Source organism: Neolamprologus multifasciatus, chromosome 1, assembly GCF_963576455.1.
Source record: "Neolamprologus multifasciatus chromosome 1, fNeoMul1.2, whole genome shotgun sequence".
Classification (NCBI taxonomy): Eukaryota; Metazoa; Chordata; class Actinopteri; order Cichliformes; family Cichlidae; genus Neolamprologus; species Neolamprologus multifasciatus.
Genome location: NC_140439.1, coordinates 3,266,101 through 3,289,292, shown reverse-complemented (window position 1 = coordinate 3,289,292; position 23,192 = coordinate 3,266,101). Strand labels below are relative to the sequence as shown.

Here is a 23,192-nt window from a genome sequence, read left to right as displayed (position 1 = left end):
ATTCTTCAGTTGCTGAAGGGGCTGCATAGTTTTCATAAACTGCATAGTTCAGAATAGCTATAATTGTACCAGATGGTTGATTCAGTTAAGTTGGACTAGACTGTAATACAAACCGTTCAGTTTGTCAACAATAAAACTGAAATGAGAGAAAGACTGAGTGTGAGACTTTGATATTAGATAAATGAATATTGATAAAGTTTACCTTTATGTACAGAATCTGAATATCGCAAAATATTTTTAAAAATTGCAATAATATCGTATCGTGCGTTAAGTATTGTGATAATATCGTATCGTGGGATGTATGGTGATTCCCACCTCTAATATTCTGATTGGATTTGGCTTGTAACTGATGAAGACGTCAATCTCACAGGTTTAACACGGAGCTGTTATTCCTGTTTAGAGTGTCGTGCTTCTTCCTTGGATTCCTCTAGATTAGCTTGTCTAGTTTATATTTTTTTTTCTCAACCCACAATCATATTTATTCAACTTTCACTTCATATTATACAGAAAACTATTAGCTATAAACTACTAATTATTGTTTTTTTCTGATGATCTAACCTCTGTTCACAAATTATCTGTGCTGATGTCTGGATGTCTCAAAACCTGAGACATTTAGAACTGAAGGCAAACTTGAGACAAAACTGAAACATTTTTTTGTTGGTCTAAACTCTCAGACGTGTGTCGGAAACACAGCGTGCTAGTCAGAAAGCTTAGCATGATTTGGACGATCTCACTTTTGATAATGATAGCAATAAGGTCACCAGGACAAGTTCCTACCAAAATGTAACAAATGTTCTGTAATATTCTAAACTGCAGATCTTTTAACTATTACTAGATCAAAGTGTGCAGACGTTGATTTCAGTAAGTGCAGTCCTGTTCTTTGGAAGTGTGTGTGTGTGTGTGTTAACTTGCATTTTATTTCTTTGTAAACTTTACTTTGGGTTTTTCCCTGTCTTAAAACAATACAAACCTACACAGGTCTAATGTCTGTGTTTCCTGTGTTAAGCACATAGAGTTTGAACTGTAATGGTCACTGCCATTGTAATTTTAAAATCTGAGGTTTGGACTTTTACATAAAGTGAATATCCATCTGTCCCCGGGTACTTTATGGAGCCCTGTGGCTAAAAACTTCCTGGTGGACCACAAGCCTGGGAATTTGATCAAATGCCATTTAATTTAGGAGTAAGCATCATCGGAGCTCTAAAGAGAAGGAGTGACAGAGAATTCCAACACAAAGTGAGTACAGCAGGACATACTTAAATGTTTTGTAACTGAATGACTCAGGTTCCTGTGCAGTTACTTGAATTAGTAAAGATAAAGAACACCCAGTGAATTAGTTTTTTTTTTTAGCCCTTGCTGGTCTGGAGCCTACTCTCGATGATTCTCTCTGAAGACTGTAAAACATTTACAGACTCCTCATCTATTAGCTAATAAAGTACAACGGAAACTTCGCACGTTGTTGATCTTTTTCATTGGTTTCAAACTGGATAAATAAAACTTTTACATCACCAGCGAAACCTCACAAACAGAATCTCTTTTTTTTCTGTGCTCCAGAAAAATGAAAACACCCATCTTGGAAATGTACAATGATTAGAAAAAATATTCGTGTACTCAGTATTCAAGAACTGGCAATTTAAGACCTAACCGCTGTGTTGTGTTTGTGGTTACTAATATGCATCACATGTGAGTTACTGTGGTGAATGTGTATCAGTGAGTGAGGCAGTTATTAAGCCAATAAAGACTTAATAAGACCCACAAATGTTGAGAAACCGGGCGAAAACTATGTGAGACTCAGAGAGTACAATGTTATCATTCCGGACAAACAGGAGTAGCAGAAATACAGCAGTATAATAAAGCGTAATGCATATCTGAACAGCGCTTCTGCTTTCAGCTGTCAGGGAAAATGTTGAATAACTTCGCTGTATTCTCGCAGCTCCCCCAGCAGGCCCGAGAGCTGCTGCCGCTGCCTTCGGTGTCTCCATCCCAGACACACGCAGGGCCAGGCTGCTGAAGGATGCTGCCCACGGTGCGGACGTGTTTCGCTGACATCAGGACCTTTGTAGCGGCTCAAAGTGTCATTTAGCGCTGGTAAACAAACACACAGCCTCCGATAGTACGAGCCGCGCGCGACGCTGTGATTTGACACCATTCTCCAGCCTCGCGCGAGACCTCGTTTTTATTCATTATTATTACTCCGCAGAGAATAAGAAACAAAGCTGGGGCATGGCTACAAAGAAACAAATACGCTTGTAATTACCTTGATTCTCTGGTGTATCCCTGCGCTATCCGTGCAGTTACCGCTCCGTTTGCTTTGGGCATTCTCTGCTGAAAGTGCAGCTGCAGCAGAACAAGCCACCGGGCTGGTAACAATAGCCTCCCCCTCCGTCAATCCATGGGTTACCATCAGACACAGCACATAGGAGCACACGGATGGGACAGAAACGCTCCAGGTCCGCGATCCAAGCAGCGGCAGCGGAGAAGACGCACTGAGCAGGCGCCGATCGTCAGCCGTGTGTGAGCTGTAAACGATCCGGCCTTAAAGAAACAGAACCGACAACAGCTGTCCCGGTGGAGACGCAAACACCAGCATAGAAGCGGTAACCGGGCTTTCTGCTGCCGACATCTGCTGGAGAAACACTGCAGTGCAGGGATGGAGGCGGAGAGGTATGGAGCGCCGAGAGTGCCAGAATGAAATAACTGCGTGCAGTTCATCAAAAGTGTCATTGATCTAGTCAAGTTGGAAATACACAAACAATAAATACATATTATTAATTAATTAAAATAAATATATTAAATGCATAATTAATTTAATTTAACATAATTATTTTATGGTGCCTGTATCTGCATCATAAAATAATTATTAAATAATAATTTTTATTGCTCATCATCAGATGATACCTAACATCTATAATAATAATAATGGATTGGATTTATATAGCACTTTTCAAGGCACCCAAAGCGCTTTACAATGCCACTAGATAGATAGATAGATAGATAAAACTTTATTAATCCCTCGGGTGGGTTCCTCTGGGAAATTTGGTTTCCAAAAAAGCACAGCACCGACAGAAGTTACAGAGTTAGAATATTATATATATATATATATATATATATATATATATATATATATATATATATTATATAAATATATATATATATTTATATATATATATATATATATATATATATATATATATATATATATATATATATATATATAAATATTTATATTTATATATATATTATATATATATATTATATATATATATATATATATAAATACAAAGACATATATAGATAAAATATACAAAGGGGATAAATAGAATAAATAGGAATAAAAATAAAAATACAAGTGAATTGCACATTTCAAGTATGGAGTCTATTGCACCGCTGATTATTACACATTATACACAAAAGGTAACTGCACAGTGAAGTGGAGAGGCACTACAGCTTAGTTGTTCACTATTCATTCACTCTCACATTCACACACTGGTGGAGGTGGAGGCAGCTACGGTTGTAGCCACAGCTGCCCTGGGGCAGACTGACAGAAGCGAGGCTGCCATATTGCGCCATCGGCCCCTCTGGGGCCACCACCAGTAGGCAGTAGGGTAAAGTGTCTTGCCCAAGGACACAACGACCAGGACAGAGAGCCCGGGGATCGAACCAGCGACCTTCCGGTTACAGATACGCTTCCCAACCCCCTGAGCCACAGTCGCCCACATCTGATTGGCTACCCTGCACAGAAACTCAAGACAGACTGAGCCCAGATTCACTCAGGCTGTATCTAACTGGTTTGATTTATTTGTTCCTGAAGCTTCATGACTGGATAGTTTTAGTGGCTGACTGGACAGAAACATTTAGCTCTGTTGCTTGTGAAGCTCGCACACAAGAATTTCACTCGCATGTACTGTACCAGTGTACCTGCACATGTGATGTGACAATAAAAGTGATTTGATTTGATTTAGAGCAGTGTGTTGATGCTGTTCATGGATATGCTGAAGAACGACGTCAAGCCGAGAAATGATTAAAATGTCTGTTTTTAATTTTTCTCAACTGGAATTGAAAGTTTTGGAAATGTACTAATAAAAATACAATATAAAATATTAATAGTAAAAATAATATTCTTGTTGCATACGTACCCTCTCTCCTCCCAACAGGTGGACCAATCTCATTTAAACTTTGCACGAACATCATCACACATACAGCATCTAAGTACACAGTTACACAAATCATGCGTTTGGGTCTCCACCTGAAGGTTGAACTTGCTAATGTAATGATGTAAAAGAATGAACAGGGTTTTGTTGTGGTTAAATTCCTGTTAAACTTGGGATCGCAACCATGGCTTTATTTTGAAAGATTTGATTTTAAAAGTCTGCTACTGGTAAACTGGTTTTCCCTAATCTTATCCTGTTAGTGGCAATGAAGCTTTTGCTGTGGTAAGTTCTTCCTCAGTCCGCCCTGACTGAACATGAGTTTAACCCTTTAAGACCTACCATAGAACCAAGTCCACCAGAGCTTATATTATATTTTTACATGCTGTGGAGCCATTTTGGGAGCATTTCAAGTTGCTATACATCAATACAACCATTACAGCCTAAATCTTAATAATATGACTCATTAACCTCAATGAGGATTTTCAAATATGTTTTAACCCTTTAAAAGCGGTCGGAGTGGGCACGCTCCATTTTGCGTAACTATTTTTAAATCCCGGTAGCTCTGCAACCACGTGAGCTAGCGCAATAATGTTTTTTGCATATGAAACCGGAGGAGTTGTACTTACATCTTATGCCATCAGCTTGTCCTCGGTCACAGTTTCCTTCCACATATAGCTTTGCAAAAACTGCATAAAAAGCACTTGCAGCAACAAAAACATAATATTCCAGAAATAATAATTTGCCTCTTACCTGTAATTATTTTTATTTAATTTAATAACTGTACAGTACTCTCTGTTTATAGTAACCATTGTCCTTAATGTAAATATGCAAGAAAAAATGTGTATGTTTCTGTTCCATGTCCTGTGTACTGTTTGTATATTTGTCTTTTTGGCTGCTGTTACAACCAAATTTCCCCTTGTGGGACAATTAAATGATTATTCTATTCTATTCTATTCTATGTATACATTAAGTGCATAGAAATTACATAAATTGCAAAAAAGTGCAATAAACTACAAAAAAACTGAAAATCGTTTTTGTTTTTTAACATATATTTCTAGTTAGAGGAATTTAAGAGGCTTATCCCTCAAAACTGTAAATACAAAATGTCTTCATAGTTTTATTTTTGAAATACACCAATTTTTATACACTGCTGGAAAAACTAAAATAAATATTATAGTGCAAATTTGCAAAAAAGCAGCATATGCATCAAAATAAACTAGCAGCAGTGCAATATGAGTCCTAAGCATCCCAGAAACGACACAGAAAGTCATAAAGTCAAACATAACTTTTAAAAACACCAGTATAGGCTCATGAGGCCTTGATGGTAAAAAACTACATTTCCGCGAAAATGACATCACTTCCGGTTTTGGGCAGGTCATGTCGGACATGCAATAGTTCGCGCTGACTCTATTCCAACTTAGGAAGTGTTACAAACAGCTGATCGGATCGGCAAAGCGTGTTTCTGGAATATTATGTTTTTGTTGCTGCAAGCGCTTTTTATGCAGTTTTTGCAAAGCTATATGTGGAAGGAAACTGTGACCGAGGACAAGCTGATGGCATAAGATGTAAGTACAACTCCTCCGGTTTCATACGCAAAAAAAATTATTGCGCTAGCTCACGTGGTTGCAGAGCTACCGGGATTTAAAAATAGTTACGCAAAACAGAGCGTGCTGCTCTGACCGGTTTTAAAGGGTTAAAGCATATTTGAAAATCCTCATTGAGGATAACATGACAGCATTAACAGCATGAACTGCCCATACAGTAGCATCTGAGTAGATTTCAGTTTTATGATCTTGTTTTGAAATTAATGGGTTAGACGGTAGGAAAAATGGACACGCTGAGCTAGCGGCTAACAGCTAGAGGAGACTGTCCTGTCTAATAATTTGAAACTTCTCTTGATAGTTTGGGCGGATTCCTGTTGCTGGAAACCCACAAAAGGGGAATAAACCACGCCTGAGCTCTACCCATCTCGAGTCCAGAGAGTTTTACTCATACAGCACCGCACATAGAGACTGAGAGGGGTTACACTAAGAGCTAAGTGTATCCTTCTTGGTCATAAAGGGATGGACACAGTCAGCAACGATACTCAGGTGAGCTGTGCTCAGTGGTACTAAGAGATCCAAATTATGTCAAGAAAATGTCCATCATTACACCAGGAGCAGCAGGAAGGAGTCACGCTGTTTACACTAAATCCTGGCCCTGCCATAAATGTCACAGCAGACATCAGGACTCCTCAGACCAGCCAATGTTTTTGCAATATTCTGCTGAGCCCCTGAGAGCTGTAGCCTGGGTTTTCTGTCCTTAACTGAAAGGAGTGGCACCAGATATGGTCTCTGGCTGCTGTAGCCCGTCCGTTTCAAGGTTCAATGTGTTCAGAGATGCTCTTCTGCATAGCTTGGATGTAAAGAGGCATTTCTGAGTTACTGTTGCCTTCTTATCAGCTGGATGCAGCCGAGCCCTCTCCTTTGACCTCTGGCATCAAAAAGCCGTTTTCACCCAGAGAACTGCTGCTCACTGGATATTTCCTCCTTCTCAGATCATTCTCTGTAAACCCTACAGAGGTCATGTGGAAAAACTCAGTAGATCAGCAGTTTCACACTCAAAGTCACTTAAATCACTCTTCTTTCTCATACCGATGCTTATTTTGTTCTTCAGCAGGTTGCCTTGCACATGTTTGTATCCCTAAAGGCGCTGAGTTTCTGCTACATGGTTAGATGATCAGAGAATCGTTTGCACTATTCCACAGAATCAGGTTTTCATTCATTCTTTCCTCTTCCTGAACGAGTCTTTGGTGCTTTGTTTTCACTCTGAGAGCAAAATCAAATATGTGTTGTAAATATCTGAGATTGTTAATGAATCAACAGCAGCAGACGAGAAGGAATCTCTCAGAGCGTAAACATTAAGGCCAGTAAGGCCAACGCCACGTCACAAATGTCCATCAGCACCAAACTGTAGCAGCTTCTTCTTTTGCACATGCTCCACCTCTCAGCTGAGTTCATTGATTTTTTTCTTGGTTTCTGTGTAGTTCTGCTGACAGGGAGCTTTAGAAATGACACCAAAAACAATCTCATGTCACATTTTTATTAGTTCAACAGACACTGATGTGTTACTCACAACTGCACTGGACTGTATTCACATGGCTGTGCCTTTGTGTGTGAGCTTTGCTGCTTTCTCAGTAAACATCTTGTGATTAAGAGATGCAACAACAGCAAATATCCAACATGCTTCTACTTAACTATTAATTAGAAGCACGTCTAACCAGCCCAAGAAAATAAATGGGCTCGTTCACTGAGTAAATAAATACTCTTTGATGTCCACAAGGTGGCAGTGTTGTCCTCTGTGTTTTCAATGATTTGCATAAGAGTCACGTGGACACCCAAAACCATCTGCATGTAGGCTTTCTGGATATACAGTATTGTATGTATATGTATTTAATGCCAATTCACAACTACAATTGCCTCAAGTTGCTTTATTATGAGGACCACATAATGAGGTTTTGCCTCCTTTTGATGTCACTGAGAGTGCACATCCTAAATACTGTAACATTAAGACGTACGTGTGTCTGCGGTGTCAGCCTACTAAGGATGACAGCTGGGTTCACATATATGTCCTGATTCTACAGTTTAATAAAACAGGCCCTGGATTGAAAAACAAAATAAATAAATTAAAACCAGTCCAAGTAGCTCCACTCGAATGCTCCACCACTGCTAACTGAATAAATACAGTCAGGAAGACAAACTAAGGAGCCTTTCCAAAGTGACTAATCAGCTGCTGATTGACATGGAGTTGAGTTTTCAGGTATTATTGAAGTTACCCGTCCTAGCTAAAATATTAACTCATATTCAGTTTGAAAACAGCTCAAAAACCTCAATTTTTTCAACCTTTATTTGAAGTAATAAATGATTCGGTATGCCAAGAAACTGAATATGCGTTCATTTTTTCCTGAGTTTCGTGTTCCCTTTATTCTTGTTTGGCTTCTTTCCATCGCTGGCGGCATGAAGTCTGGCTTGATATTGTTTCAGTATGTCATTTTCATCCTCAGAGAACATCTGCAGCTATAAGAAGAAGGTAGGGAACAGGCTGTTGTGTTGATCATCTCCTGCTGCTCTGACTCTTTGTCAGTAACTGATCTGCGAGTTTACCTTGTTCAGCTGCGTCTCTGTGTCATTCATATCAACTCCTTCCTTTTCTCCTATAGCACCTGCTGTCATTTCATAGAGGTTTAGGATCGCCATCTTAATCTTTCCCAGTTGTAGCGTCTTCTTTGCAGCTGTTTCCTGAATGTGGTTCCACTTTTGTTCCTGTATGAAGACAGCAACACACAATGCTGTTCACAGTGTATATTTGACCTAGCCTTAGTTGTGCTGCAGGACTGTGATCCAGGATTGTGTCCGGTACCCATGTGAGAGCTTCGGCCTGAGTCTTCTCGAGCTCGGTCTGGAGCTGAGACAGCAGACTGTTTTTCTGCATTACCACCAAGTTGTGCTTGTCCTGCAGGGTTAACAGTGCTTTCTTCTGCTGGTCGACCTCATCCTGCAACTTCATCTCCTTCTGGTAGAAGTGATCTTGAAAATGGAGCAGACTCTCTGTGTAGTCTGCGAGAGCCTCAGCATCCTCAAACTGTAACACACGGACATACACACAGCTTTGCTTGCAGCTTTATCTTCAGTGTTTTTGGTGGAGGAATCACTGTTTAACATCATTATTATCATCATTAATAATTGATACAATACTTCTGGATGGTGCTCTGTGCTCTCTGTGCTGGAGTTTGACAAACAGCAGGTTTTCCCCACACGTTTTCATACAAAAAGCAACCTTTGATTGTTTTATCCTTGTTTTATTTCGGTATTCCCTGTTCTGCATGGTTACTGTTAGTTTTACTTTTCCCAGTCTCATTTTCCCCTTTGACTTTCAGCGTTTCCTTCACTCACCCTTTCTATGTTTTCATCTCATCGTCTGTTTTTGCTTCTTGTTCCTCTTCCTCGTTAGCCGTTAGTTTCCAGTGTTCCCCTTTTTGTATTTTGTTTAGCTTGTGGGTTCTGCTATTAGACTGATAATAGTTCACCTGTGCTTGTCTCAACACAGCACTGGGACTACATTTTCCTGCAGACTCTAACTGTATGCTTTTAATACTGTAAAGCTGGTATTTTAACATGGGAGTCATGAATGGATGGATGGATAAATAGTCAAATATTTATATTTGATATCTGAGATATTTCTGAAACAGTGTTTGGTACTGTCTGTGAAGGCTCTCAGTCATCCAGGTCATCGTAGTCAAAGGAGCTTGCAAAGAAAAGCGTCTGGACTTCTTTAAGTTACTTGAAGACGTTTCACCTTCATCCGAGAAGCTTCTTCAGTTCTAAGGTCAAATGGTGGAGAGTCCCAAACAGATGGTTTGAAAGAGGAGTGAAAGAACCTTCCCAGACGCCTTAACGCCCACTCACATCCTGGGCCATCTGACCTCAGGAATTCGCATGATAAGGTGGGGCCAGGTTTCACAATGACAAACTCTGGCTGATTGGGACCCACACCCAGTTTCACACCTTGGCTCAGGCGATTAGAGGATCATCAGGGGGTCCTTTTGTCCCTCTGTGGGGGGACACTCCCACTAGGTTTATATCTGGGACTCTCCACCATTTGACCTTAGAACTGAAAAAGCTTCTCGGATGAGAGGTGAAACGTCTTCAAGTAACTTAAAGAAGTCCAGACGCTTTTCTTTGCAAGCTCCTTTGACAGTGTTTGGTACTGTTGTGATAACTGCTGTGTATATTCCACCAGATGCTGATGCTAACTTGGCTCTTGTTCATCTGCAGCACATAATCACAGTATGTATCCTAAGGCTGTTCACATCATAGCACGGACTTCAGCCACGCTGATTTAATAGCAGTTATTCCTAAATCCCATCAGCTACAAGGAGAGCAGATACACTGGACAACGTCTCCCCCAGCATCAGGGCTAACCCTCTACCACACCAGTCTCTATGTCCCTGCTCTTGTCCCGAGGATCCTCTGAAAGAACCAAGTCAAGTAAAAAACAACTGGTGTCCTTCTCTTGCTGCTCCATAAAGTGCAGATTGACATATTTAATCTGTATGAGATTTGACAGCTGCACAGCATCAGAGAAGAAAGTGCTCTAAAGGGTCCTCATCATCACCCAGAAGATCATCAGATGCCCGTCTCTCGCCTGTAAAGTCTTTGACAATTCCTATTGCCTCAAAGTAGGACATTAATAATTTAATTAATTAATTAAAACACCACAATGAGACGTTCATCCCACCCTGGTCACTTTGTTTGAAAGTCTGTCCTCTGGCAGACAGTTCAGGACAATAGAAACACAGATAAGGGTAAAACACAATAATGACGTAGTAGATCAGCTATGGTATGAATTTCAAAATCATATGTCTCCTCATATTTGTCGCCAAGTTATTACATTCACCAAGTTGTCCACACCGCCCACCCGCTCCAAGAGGTAGCGACAATACCCCATTAGCCTGGAACAGCTGAGGGGTGAAAATGATTTGGATCCAAAAGTAAAAAAAAAAATAAAAAAAATTATATATATATATATATATATATATATATATATATACACACACACACACAGTGGGGCAAAAAAGTATTTAGTCAGCCACCGATTGTGCAAGGTCCCCCACTTAAAATGATGGCAGAGGTCAGTAATTTGCACCAGAGGTACACTTCAACTGTGAGAGACAGAATGTGAAAAAAAAATCCATGAATTCACATGGTAGGATTTGTAAAGAATTTATTCGTAAATCAGGGTGGAAAATAAGTATTTGGTCAATAACAAAAATACAACTCAATACTTTGTAACATAACCTTTGTTGGCAATAACAGAGGTCAAACGTTTACTATAGGTCTTTACCAGGTTTGCACACACAGTAGCTGGTATTTTGGCCCATTCCTCCATGCAGATCTTCTCAAGAGCAGTGATGTTTTGGGGCTGTCGCCGAGCAACACGGACTTTCAACTCCCGCCACAGATTTTCTATGGGGTTGAGGTCTGGAGACTGGCTAGGCCACTCCAGGACTTTCAAATGCTTCTTACGGAGCCACTCCTTTGTTGCCCGGGCGGTGTGTTTTGGATCATTGTCATGTTGGAAGACCCAGCCTCGTTTCATCTTCAAAGTTCTCACTGATGGAAGGAGGTTTTGGCTCAAAATCTCACGATACTTGGCCCCATTCATTCTGTCCTTAACACGGATCAGTCGTCCTGTCCCCTTGGCAGAAAAACAGCCCCATAGCATGATGTTTCCACCCCCATGCTTCACAGTAGGTATGGTGTTCTTGGGATGCAACTCAGTATTCTTCTTCCTCCAAACACGACGAGTTGAGTTTATACCAAAAAGTTCTACTTTGGTTTCATCTGACCACATGACATTCTCCCAATCCTCTGCTGTATCATCCATGTGCTCTCTGGCAAACTTCAGACGGGCCTGGACATGCACTGGCTTCAGCAGCGGAACACGTCTGGCACTGCGGGATTTGATTCCCTGCCGTTGTAGTGTGTTACTGATGGTGACCTTTGTTACTTTGGTCCCAGCTCTCTGCAGGTCATTCACCAGGTCCCCCCGTGTGGTTCTGGGATCTTTGCTCACCGTTCTCATGATCATTTTGACCCCACGGGATGAGATCTTGCGTGGAGCCCCAGATCGAGGGAGATTATCAGTGGTCTTGTATGTCTTCCATTTTCTGATGATTGCTCCCACAGTTGATTTTTTCACACCAAGCTGCTTGCCTATTGTAGATTCACTCTTCCCAGTCTGGTGCAGGTCTACAATTCTTTTCCTGGTGTCCTTCGAAAGCTCTTTGGTCTTGGCCATGGCGGAGTTTGGAGTCTGACTGGTTGAGGCTGTGGACAGGTGTCTTTTATACAGATGATGAGGTCAAACAGGTGCCATTCATACAGGTAACGAGTGGGGGACAGAAAAGCTTCTTACAGAAGACGTTACAGGTCTGTGACAGCCAGGGATTTTCCTTGTTTGAGGTGACCAAATACTTATTTTCCACCCTGATTTACGAATAAATTCTTTACAAATCCTACCATGTGAATTCATGGATTTTTTTTTCACATTCTGTCTCTCACAGTTGAAGTGTACCTCTGGTGCAAATTACTGACCTCTGTCATCATTTTAAGTGGGGGAACTTGCACAATCGGTGGCTGACTAAATACTTTTTTGCCCCACTGTATGTATATATATATATATATATATATATATATATCTTTATTAGGGGTGCAAACTGAACGCGTTCTGTACTGTACAGGAGACACGGCACGAGATTGATTACAATGGTCTACAGCCAATCAGGACACAGAACACAATACGCTGTAAAAATGTATGTATATATATATATATATGTATATATATATTAGGGGTGCAACAATACTTGTATCGATATTGAACCGTTCATACAGTGCTTTCGGTTCGGTACGCATATGTATTGAACAATACAAAATTTTAAATTTATTTTATCAACTTTCCTTCTGACGATGCTGTCTGTGTTGAGCGCTCAGTGGATCTGCGCTCGACAGTGCAGCCTACACGGAGTAGTCGAACGCAGATTCACTGAGCGCAGGGCAAGCTAGCGAGACAGAAGCTAAGCTCTCGTTGCAACATGGCAAACTGAACCTCCCCCACCCTCATTCAGATCTGGCGTTTGGAACTATTTTGGTTTTCATGTGACGTATGACCCTGAAGGTAAGCGCGTCATGGACTAAAGTAAAACAGTATGTTGGATGTGCCACGCAATGCTCAATTACATTGGTGGGAACTAGTGTGTTAGCGCAGTTAGCTCGTTAACGTGTTGGCCGTCCAGCCCCACGCACGGGGCGATCCGCGGTAGCTCGTTAACGGAGATTTGCCGTGTTGTGGCGTTAATGTCATTTCAGATTAACGCTGACAGCACTAGTGGGAACACAACGAATATGACTGCACATTTACGCCGACATCATCCTAGTGCAAAGACAAGTGGAAGCAGACAAAAACAACAAGCACGCATGCTACAAACTTTACCCGAGTCATTTAGACAGCCGTTAGCACATGATTCTCCTTATGGGGACCTGATATGTTTAATATGCTGCTGAGAATATAGCCCAGAAGAAGCGTATAGTATAGCTTTTATTTTGGAAAGAGACATTTCTCTGTAATAAACTCTCTTTTCCAAAGATGAGTGATTTCTCCATCAGATAGATTTTTTTTTTTATTACTTTGTTGTTTCAGCAACATTACATTTAAAAACTGTACTTTTGAGTTAAAATATATATTTATAATTTTAATAAATGACAAATTAAAAAGGCATGAACATTTTTTTTGTATCAAAAAAATATCGAACCGTGACACCAAAGTATCGAACGACCCATGAATTTTGTGTATAGTTGCACCCCATATATATATATATATATACACACAATATGTATGTGCACTGACAATAAAGACATTATTTAAATGAACTGATTACTGTTAGCATGAAATAAAAATACTGTACCTTTGTTATTTTAAGCACACGCTCCATGAAGTGCTTGCACATCGAGTGCCTCTGAACTTGATGCTGTAGCTCCTCTCTCCTCTCCATCAGTTCAGCATACTCTTTCTTTAATCTCTCTAACTCTGCCTCCTTTTGAATGAACTCTTTGCTGCCTGCCTTCGCTTCCTCGAGAGCATCATCAGCATTTTCATCCTGCACAGTTTCAGGTCCAATTTGAGTTTCGTTCCAACCATAAAACTGAAATTCAGCTTGTGTGAAATGGTCTTCTACAGTACCTCAACAAAAGCTTCATGAAAGCGCTCCTGTATTTTATTAATGTCATTCTGCAGCTCCTTTGTCTGGTCCTCCAAACTTTTTAGCTCCTACAGAAATGCACACAAAGTAGAAAAGGTTTACGTTACTAAGGGAATACTTGTGATGACTTTCAGGACAGTAGGCCTCAAGGGTACTTATGGTGAAACCGTGTGTTTGAAAAGAGCTTAAAACTGAGGACATAAAGCTATCAACAGACTCTGAAGAAACAACTGCTTCATATCCAAAACATCTGTGTTGAAGAGATATCAAGTGAAGCTGAACTAGGGCCAGGCCACACAGGCGGGTAAACAGTACAAGGCAACAACGAACAAATGCAAACAGAGGTTTAATTACTACGGAGCCCCGCAGGGGACATGGGAGAAAAAAAAATTAAGACGGACTTTTGCGAGATCTCGCAAAACAAACTCGGGATCTCGCAAAAGTTTTAGCCGCATTCTTCGGAGGCCGCCAGCTCGAAGCCGACCGGGAGGTCAAGGCACGATGTGCCGGGAAAGCGGTGTCCCTCCCGGCTGTAGTAGGTCTCGACCTCCTGTTAGCTTCGAGCTAGTGGGTGTCAGATCTCCGAAAACGTCGGAGCACTTTTGCAAATATGTGATGTCTTGTAAACCGAGCAGGTATCTGAGGTTTACACAACTACATTCACGCCTCAAAATATCTTAAAAGTGTATTTTGTGACCCAGAAAGAGTAACATTACAACTAAGTAGCTGCCGCCATTGTTGGAATTCAACTTTTGCGAGATCTCGCAAAAGTTTTGCGAGATCCTGAGTTTGTTTTGCAAGATCTCGCAAAAGTCCGTCTTAATTTTTTTTCTCCCATGTCCCCTGCGGGGCTCCGTAAATTACACATTGGGGTAATCGGGGGAAATGAAAAACACTGGGGAAAACAGCTGAAACTAACCAGGAGAAAACAAGATGGAGAAAGATTAACAAAATAAAACAGGAAGCAACAAAACATGTGAAAATCAACAAGATGGCCCGAGGAACACAGGGGAAGCATGATAACTAAAGTAAAGGAATTAAATATGAATAAACCATAACCAAGAACAGAACCCAGACAACTGGCCTAAGAATAGAAATAGAAATATTAAACACAAACAACAAGAACAAAGGACTAAAGACATCAAAACTGTAACGTGAAACCAGAGCGTTAAAGACTAATGAAAATGGCAAAACTCAAATTATAACCAATTATCTGAACTAATAACTCAGACACCTAAATACTGAGTTCAAAAATCCAACACACAAAACGCCACATTAGCTTCACTGTGCTACGTCTTTTATATATATCTATGAATGTACCATTAACACTGGCTACCTGATCAACCTTAAACTGCCAGAAATGCCAGTGACAAATTCACACCTGTGTGCCTTCCTCGTCCTTGGCTTTAAGCCCTGCCAGCTGTCTTTCTCCCTTCAGTATTTCACAGAGGAAAACACTCTGATCATGGGTTTTCTTATTTTCCCCCAAACTACACGTGTTCCTGCAAGAACAGTAAAAAGTAAATAGCATACATCATTTACCAAATCGGGCTTCACATAGAAAAAAAGTAGAAACACTCCACAAAAACTTACTGTGAAAACTGCTTCTGGCTTCTGGGCCTTGAAGACATGGCTGTCTGTTGAAGACTTTTCAAAAAGAGTTATTGGTTCACTTTTCTTATGTTATCTTATTTTTCTTCTTCAAACTTTCTAAAAGTGTGCATCTCCAGGCTCTAACAACCTTGTTTCTATGGCAACCAGAACTTGTAAAGACACAACTCACAGCATTTCAGTTTGAAGAAACACATCTCGACCAAATGTGAAAAGAGCTTTTTTATTTTGAGTACATCTGTAAGACTGAAAAGATGAAATGATGAGTGAGTTAGAGGTTTGCAAAAAAGGTCCTTCACAGCTGATATTCGAATATAAATTCAGAGCAGGAAAAAACAGTTAACTGGCTTGTTCAGTTGTATCAGAAAACAACTGGAAATTTGCTTACAACACTGCCTCCATGTTAACTCCTGAAGTGATTTTAATAAAATGTGAATATGTCAAAGAAATCCTAACACCATATTATCCCAACGGAGCACTTCCCAGAGTCCTCAGCTATCAGAATTCCCTGCTACAGAAACATTTCCTATGTCTGTTTCAGTGTTCAGACACTAACTTTAAAATTAGGCCTAAAACTTTTTCTTTTAATAAACTTCTAGTGGGAGAAGATTATTAAATGTTGTCACAACTGGCTTAAGAATGGTGCCACAAAACACCAGAAGAGTGTGGAAGTCAGAAATATCATAGGAGGACTTTTATACGATTCACATTTCTTTGGAGCTGTTGGCTGGTTGCTTGGACATTTCAGGCTCTGGTTGTTTAGTTAACCCTCTAAATTATTTACTGCAGGTCATCAACAGAGTCTCTCATTAGCAGTCGCTTCAATCACTCACCTGGAAGTAAAGTTTCTACTATAGTTGCTTTAAGCTGCTGAACGTCATTCACATTCTGTAGCCTCTGCCCACATAGCAGACAGGTCTGGCCCAGATCTGGTGTCAAGCTGATACTTCTGACTGACTGGCATCATGGCAGGGTGTATGTCAACCAGATGTTGGCTAGGTCTGGCAATGATGGCACTATTTATGTGTTGGCATGCCATATCTGGCCTGATTATGGTTTGGTTTATGTGCTTTATGTGGCCCAGGCTCATACAAAACAGGCCCTCCCTGGATCCGGGGGCTGTAAAACTCCTCTTTACACACTTTATACTCTTTTCTCAGACAGACATGAACATTTTCACACTTTCTCCTTTGTTTAAACACCCTCAAAGTTCAAACCTTCGTAGAAAAATAAGTCCAGTATTATAGAATTAAACCAAAGGCACCCGCAGCTGCCTTTGACGGTGCAAAACGTTTCGTCAACATTGTTGTGCTTGTTGGGGAGAAAACTTACAATGGTCTACAGCCAATCAGGACACAGAACACAATACGCTGTAAAAATGTATATGTATATATATATATATATATATATATATATATATGTGTGTGTGTGTGTGTGTGTGTGTGTGTGTGTGTGTGTGTGTACATACACATATAAAAACAGGTCCTCTCCAGATCTGCCAGATCTGGCATCAAGCTGGCACTTCTGACTGACTGGTGTCATGGCACCACTTAGACTTTACGTATTATGCCATGGATTTATGCCATGGATGACCACTGTCTCTGCCTCACTTGCCTGAATAGCACAGTAGAATATAATACCACTAATATAATAACAATCAAGAACTTCCACTTCCAAGACTTTTTGGGGGGGATTTTTTGGGAGCACTCACTCACCTACAGCCAGGATGTAAATTTCATATGGTCATCATATTTTAGATCGAGTACAGTTCTTTATGTATATAAACCTAACTTTAATAAAGTTGGGAAACTTTTAAATGTAAGTAAAAATTCAATGACTTGCAAATCTTATTAACTTATATTTTATTCACAACACAATACAGGAAAACATACAAAATGATCAAAATGATTAACTGAAAAAAAGTGCCATTTTGAGACAGATATTAGCTCATTTTGAGTTACACGGCAATAACATGTTTAAAAAAATGGGACAGGACTTCTCTCCATGGAGAAGGAGGCTGGAGGCCAACATCAGAGAAGCACAGAATAGGCCAGTTCTCCAATTCCTGATGGGAGGCACCGCCAAAAGTGGTTGAGAAGAACAGGGCTAAGGTCCTGTGGGACTTTAAGTTCCAGTCAGACATACTGGCCAACTAGCCAGACATAATGGTGGTTGAGAAGAAGCAGAAGACAGCAGCTGTGATAGGTATGGCAATCCCAGTGGACAATATCAGAGTTCTCTGTCCAGAAGAATGCAGTCCGAGGGATTGCTCTGATACTATCGCTCCATAGCTCTTTGCTGATTCCAAGGGTCAGTCAGCTGACGTTTCCTAGTGAGTGATGGGTTTCAAGTGTTTCAGGCTTTTTCAGGCACATTTATAGCTTTTCCTCACAGAGAGATAAGCCCACGATGGAAACCTCTGCAGATTGTTTCAGCAGTGCACAGAGCAAGCTTTTCTTCCATTCTTCCATGCCCTTCATTTCTTAATATTTTTCGAGGAGAATGGAAATGAGGTGCAGCACTTTACTGAAACATGCAAGCATGAATGGAAATACTAAATTAGATTTTTTTGTATGGCTACATCCATTCTTCAATGCAGCCTGAACTCTCTTAGAACTCTGTTGCAATTTATTTAAGTAGTCTTCAGAAATAGTTCTGCAGGGTTCCTGAAGGACATTCAATGCTCTTCTTTGGACGTTGGCTGCCTTTTGTTCCATTCTCTGTCCAGATTTTCCCACACTGCTTTAGTAATGTTTAGGTTTGGGCTTTGGAGAGAACAATCCATGACTGATACTTTTCCAGTGTATGTTTTTCTATCCAGGTATGCTTTGACTGCACTGGCAAAGTGTTTGGGATCCTTATCATGCTGGAAAATGGGGTTGCTGCCAAGGAGGTAGAGCAGGTCATCTACTAATCGGTGGGTTCGATCCCTGGCTGCTCCAGTCTGTATGTCAAGTATCCTTGGGCAAGAGACTAACTCCAAGATGCTCTCTGATGCATCCATTGGAGCAGGAATGTTAGATAGAAAGAACTCAGATAAAATGTATAACGTGTTTTGAGTGCTCAGGTAGATTAGAAAAGCACTCTATAGGAACCAATCCATTTACCACAAAACCATTCTTGAGCATTTTTGTTGGTGCAAAAATGTTATTTGATGCCTTTCAGACTTTTTTTAAAAAAAATCTTTCATTTATTTTTTTATATAGATTCAACTAAATATAAAAAAGTCTGGGAGGGAAACTAACCTGGGAAACCAATGAAATATGAACAAAATATCAGTTTTTGTGACAGACTGCCAGTAACAAAATAGTAAAGATACTATTTGAAATGGTTCTTCACTGTTGTGTGTTATAAGCAGGGATGGGCAGTAATGCGTTACTGTAATCTAATTACTTTTTTCAAGTAACGAGTAAAGTAAGGGATTACTATTGCAAAAACGGTAATTAGATTACCGTTACTTTCCCGTAGGAACGCTGCGTTACTGCGTTACTAAAACCGTGATTTTTTTGCGAGAATGTCTCATGACAGTGACGTAAGCGAGTGGGACGTTTGTGACAACAGCTGTGTGCAGATCAACAATGGATCGTATATCGAGTGCAGAGAGAGTATGAGCGTGCAGCGTTTAAAGCGTGGAAGTACTGACCTTACTTTGAGTTTGATTCCATAAAAAGTGACAAAAACATTAGCATTGTGCGTGGGAAGAAAACTTTTTACAGCGAAAAAAAACCCCTAAACTTCCGAGCAAGCACCGAGTAGCTACGACGTAATGGGAAACTCACAGAGAAACTCGTGGATTCTTCCACTGACCGCTGCGGCACACCTGCACCAGGGTAAACCTCCGCCTACCTCACTCCTGCTTTACAGGTGAAAATAGAGCAACAGGACCGCTAGTCTTTGACTTTATTTATTTTCTGCTGTGTTTTACTTGCATCTATTTGAAAGACTGAGTGTAAACACAAAAAGAAAAATATTTTATGTGCTGGAATGTGCAGAAAATAGGATTAAATGTTAAACTAATTTCTTCCAGTCAGAGAATGTTGCATATAATTAAATTTTTGCTTGATGCATAAAGTTAAAAGATTAAAACTAATAAAACAAGTTTTAAAAAGAGACTTTTCCATTTGATTACATTTTGTATGATGGATTATGCAGAAAAAGTAGAATTGGGCTGAAAGATCTATCGCTTTATCACCTATTCAGGTTGTAAATCGTGTTTTTAAAAAGTAACTAAGTAACTAAGTAATTAATTACTTTTGAAAATAAGTAATCAGTAAAGTAACGGGATTACTTTTCTGGGGAAGTAATCGGTAATTAGTTACTGATTACTTTTTTCAAGTAACTTGACCAACACTGGTTATAAGTTCTGTGTAAGCACAACACTGCTTCATTGAGTTGTTTATTTTAGCTTCAAAGACTCATAGGTCCATGTTAAGTAGCTTAAAAAACAACAATAAGAAGTTACTAATGGGACATCTGAAGTGCAAATGAGTAATGTGCTTATTTATGAATGTGGCACAGTAAAAGTATCTTCCTTAACACTGCGGTGGGGTAGCAACCTGTCGGTAATGTTTTGTGTTCCTTTGCATTTTCCACGTCATCTTTATTATCACATAGCTCTGAAAAAAGTCAATCCCCACAAGGCTGTGGGACCCGATGGAGTTCCTCCCAGAGTTTTGAAGGCCTGTGGGGAACAACTAGCTGTGTACACTGATATCTTCAACCTGTCACTATCCCAGGCAGTAGTCCCGTGTATTTTTGAATCCTCCATCATTATACCAGTTCCCAAAGACTGGACAGCTCCTCACTGAAACGACAGTGGCCCTCACACCAGTCGTTATGAAGTGTCTAAAAAAACTGGTTCTCACACACATCAACCACAGGGTCCTGGACACCATAGACCCCCGTCCAGTTTGCATACTGCCCCAATCGATCAGTAGATGATGCAACAGCAATAGCTACTCTGCAACACCTGGAGAGCAGCAGATGTTGGACTAGAGCTCAGCTTTCAACACCATCCACCCGGGCAAGCTGACGGAGAAGCTGACAGACCTCGGCATCCCAACTCCCACTTGCAACTGGATTCTGGACTTTTTGACAGACAGACCACAGGTGGTGAGAATGGGAGGGCACGTTTCTGCTGAGCTCACCGTCAGCACTGGATCTCGACAGGGCCGCTGCCTCAGCCCCAAACTCCTGTACACCCATGACTGTGTCTCCACCCAGGAAAACTCCATATCATCAAATATGCTGGTGACACCACCATCCTGGGGCTCATCAAGGGTTGGGGGAACGAGTCTGGGTACAGGACTCTGGTAGAGTGTTCTTGCCTATGGAGAGGAAAATGACCTCATCCTCAACACGGACAAGACTAAGGAAGTAATATTGGATTTCAGGAAGAACCCCCCTCCCCTGCAGCCTCTTATCATCAAAGGCAGCACGACAATCTTTTCACAGACCGGCCTTTAATGTGTTGCGGATAAATACAACAAAATAAAACTAGTACCGGTACCGAAAAAAAGAAGATTTATTCATAACACACGTGAAAAGACCCAGGAAAACAGAGTAAACGATAAAAACGATAACAAAATAACACTGAAAACCGATAAAAACCCTGAAAACCATACATTTCACACCTGAGCCTCAACTCTCGCGGCCCGGTACCAAACGACTCATGGACCGGTACCGGTCCGAGGTCCAGGGGTTGGGGACCGCTGATCAAAGGGACAGAGGTGGAGAGGGCCAACGGCCACAGATTCCTGGGCCTGGGTTACATCAGACCTGAGCTGGACTCTCAACACCACAGCAACAGTGAAAAACGCCCAGCGAAGGCTTTATTTCTATCTATCTCTCTTGTAGAGAGCATCCTCACCACAGGCATCACTGTCTGGTACGGGACCACCACACAGGCAGAGAGGAAGGCTCTGCAAGGGGTCATAAAGTCTGCGGAGAGGATCATAGGGACAAAGCCTCCTTCCATGTGCTCTCTGTACACAACAACGCTGCTGAAAAAGAGCAGAGAATTATCAGGGACTCACACCATCCAGCTCACTCTCTGCTCAGACACAACAGAGAGGACAGCATCATCACACACAGAACAACAGCAGCTTTTCAACAGCTTCTTCCCTGCATAAACAGGATACTGGAGGAACTGGATAAACAGTTCAGTTGGATAACTCTATTTCCATCTGGGATTAATTCAGTTTCTCTGATTCTGATTGCAGGTCACCCAAACAAAACACGCAATAAGAGGCTCTAATGTAAGCGTCCTGTTAATGTTGGTGGCGTCAGTTACACAATGGACCCAGAGGCAGCACAACAGAGGCAGCAGTGCACGGGCAGGAATGCGTTTCCGACACCACTTCATAAGAAGAATGGGACGGGCGAAACTTCAGTATCTTCGATGTTTTATTGCTGTGATTTTTATTACTATTACTGAAGGCTACTCGCCACCGAGCTAACATTGTTAGCTTGTTCATAGACTGCAGACTGTTAGGCCGTTTCTAAATATTCAAGTATGCGAGTTCATACTCGCGTTGTCAGGACTTCGTAAGTTAATCAGAATCAAAATTATTTCAAATTATTATTTTAAATAATTAAAATTATTTTTTGTTACAGTGCTCCACTATAAACCAACATTAACAAGACAGACAATACGCTAAGAATAGTACAATATATACACACACACACACATATATATAAGTCACTTATTAATAAATAGCTGGAAAAGAAACATGTGTAGTTGTAGCAGTAAACAGTGTGTTATGTTAAGTGGATGCGTTGTACAGGGAGCCACAGGCAGGAATGATTTCCTGTGTCGTTCAGTGGTGCTTTTCGGTAATCTCAGTCTCTCACTGAACGTGCTCCTGTGACTGACCAGCATGTCATGGAGTGGGTGGAAGGTGTTATCCAACATTGTCTTTATTTTGGACAACATCCGCCTCTCCGACACCACCTTGAGGGAGTCCAGCTCCATCCCAACAACATTACTGGCCTTACGGATTAGTTTATTGAGTCTGTTGGCATCTGCGACCCTCAGCCGGCTCCCCCAGCATTCAACAGCATAGAGGATCGCACTGGCCACAACAGACTCGTAACACGGGAGGCCTAACTTCCCTTAAAAAAAACAAAAATCTTTTTATATCATGAATACTACTAGAAGATTGCTCCACTCTTTGCTTGATCTCTACTTTCCTTTAATTGCTGTTTCTACCTTTTAAAAATGTGACTTGACCTAAAGAGCTCTGCACAACAATTCCAGTGTGGATGGACTGTTGTGCATTTCCTGTCCTGTGCGCAATGGCTCTCAACCTATCCAACCGCACACCAACTGTGACAATTTCTAACAGACGAGTTCGCCTTTATATCAAAGACATATTGATTTTATTTCAGCTGCATCTCTTTAGATAAATTCCTGCTCTGCTTCTAGAAAGAAACACCTTAGCTTGTGCTATATCTTTTCTTACTTGGTTCCTTACTAAGTCTACTTATTTCTGACTTGGTAATTTGTGCTACTCTTATTGTATTGATCAACAAAACTGGACGGTTAATACAGAAAATTCATTAAACTGTAAAAAAACAAACAAAACTTTTACATCCTTCCAACCAAGAGAACTATACTAACTTACTAATACTAA

At 40.7% G+C, this 23,192-nt stretch overlaps 2 protein-coding genes and 1 long non-coding RNA gene across 3 annotated transcripts in view; 1 reads left to right on the top strand and 2 right to left on the bottom strand.

Moving 5' to 3' along the window:
- Positions 1–2,631, bottom strand: part of LOC146525129 (USP6 N-terminal-like protein) — a 32,293-nt gene extending 29,662 nt beyond the window's left edge. Inside the window, exon 1 of the mRNA XM_085161788.1 lies at positions 2,258–2,631. The gene's annotated coding sequence lies outside the window, so the exon portion shown is untranslated. The remainder of the gene's footprint in view (positions 1–2,257) is intronic.
- Positions 2,632–8,004: 5,373 nt separating this feature from the next.
- Positions 8,005–15,705, bottom strand: LOC146525128 (coiled-coil domain-containing protein 42 homolog). The gene is made up of 7 exons (XM_085162045.1): positions 15,541–15,705; positions 15,329–15,449; positions 13,929–14,015; positions 13,654–13,845; positions 8,550–8,771; positions 8,294–8,452; positions 8,005–8,206 (listed from the first exon to the last, which is right to left on the bottom strand). Exons 1-7 carry the CDS (start codon positions 15,576–15,578, stop codon positions 8,084–8,086), a joined length of 942 nt encoding a protein of 313 aa, XP_085018171.1. The 5' UTR covers positions 15,579–15,705; the 3' UTR covers positions 8,005–8,083.
- A 5,688-nt stretch (positions 15,706–21,393) lies between these two features.
- LOC146525127 (uncharacterized) lies at positions 21,394–23,114 on the top strand. The gene is made up of 2 exons (XR_014874480.1): positions 21,394–22,257; positions 22,344–23,114. It is a non-coding gene; the product is annotated as an uncharacterized LOC146525127 (long non-coding RNA).
- The last annotated feature ends 78 nt before the right edge of the window (positions 23,115–23,192 follow it).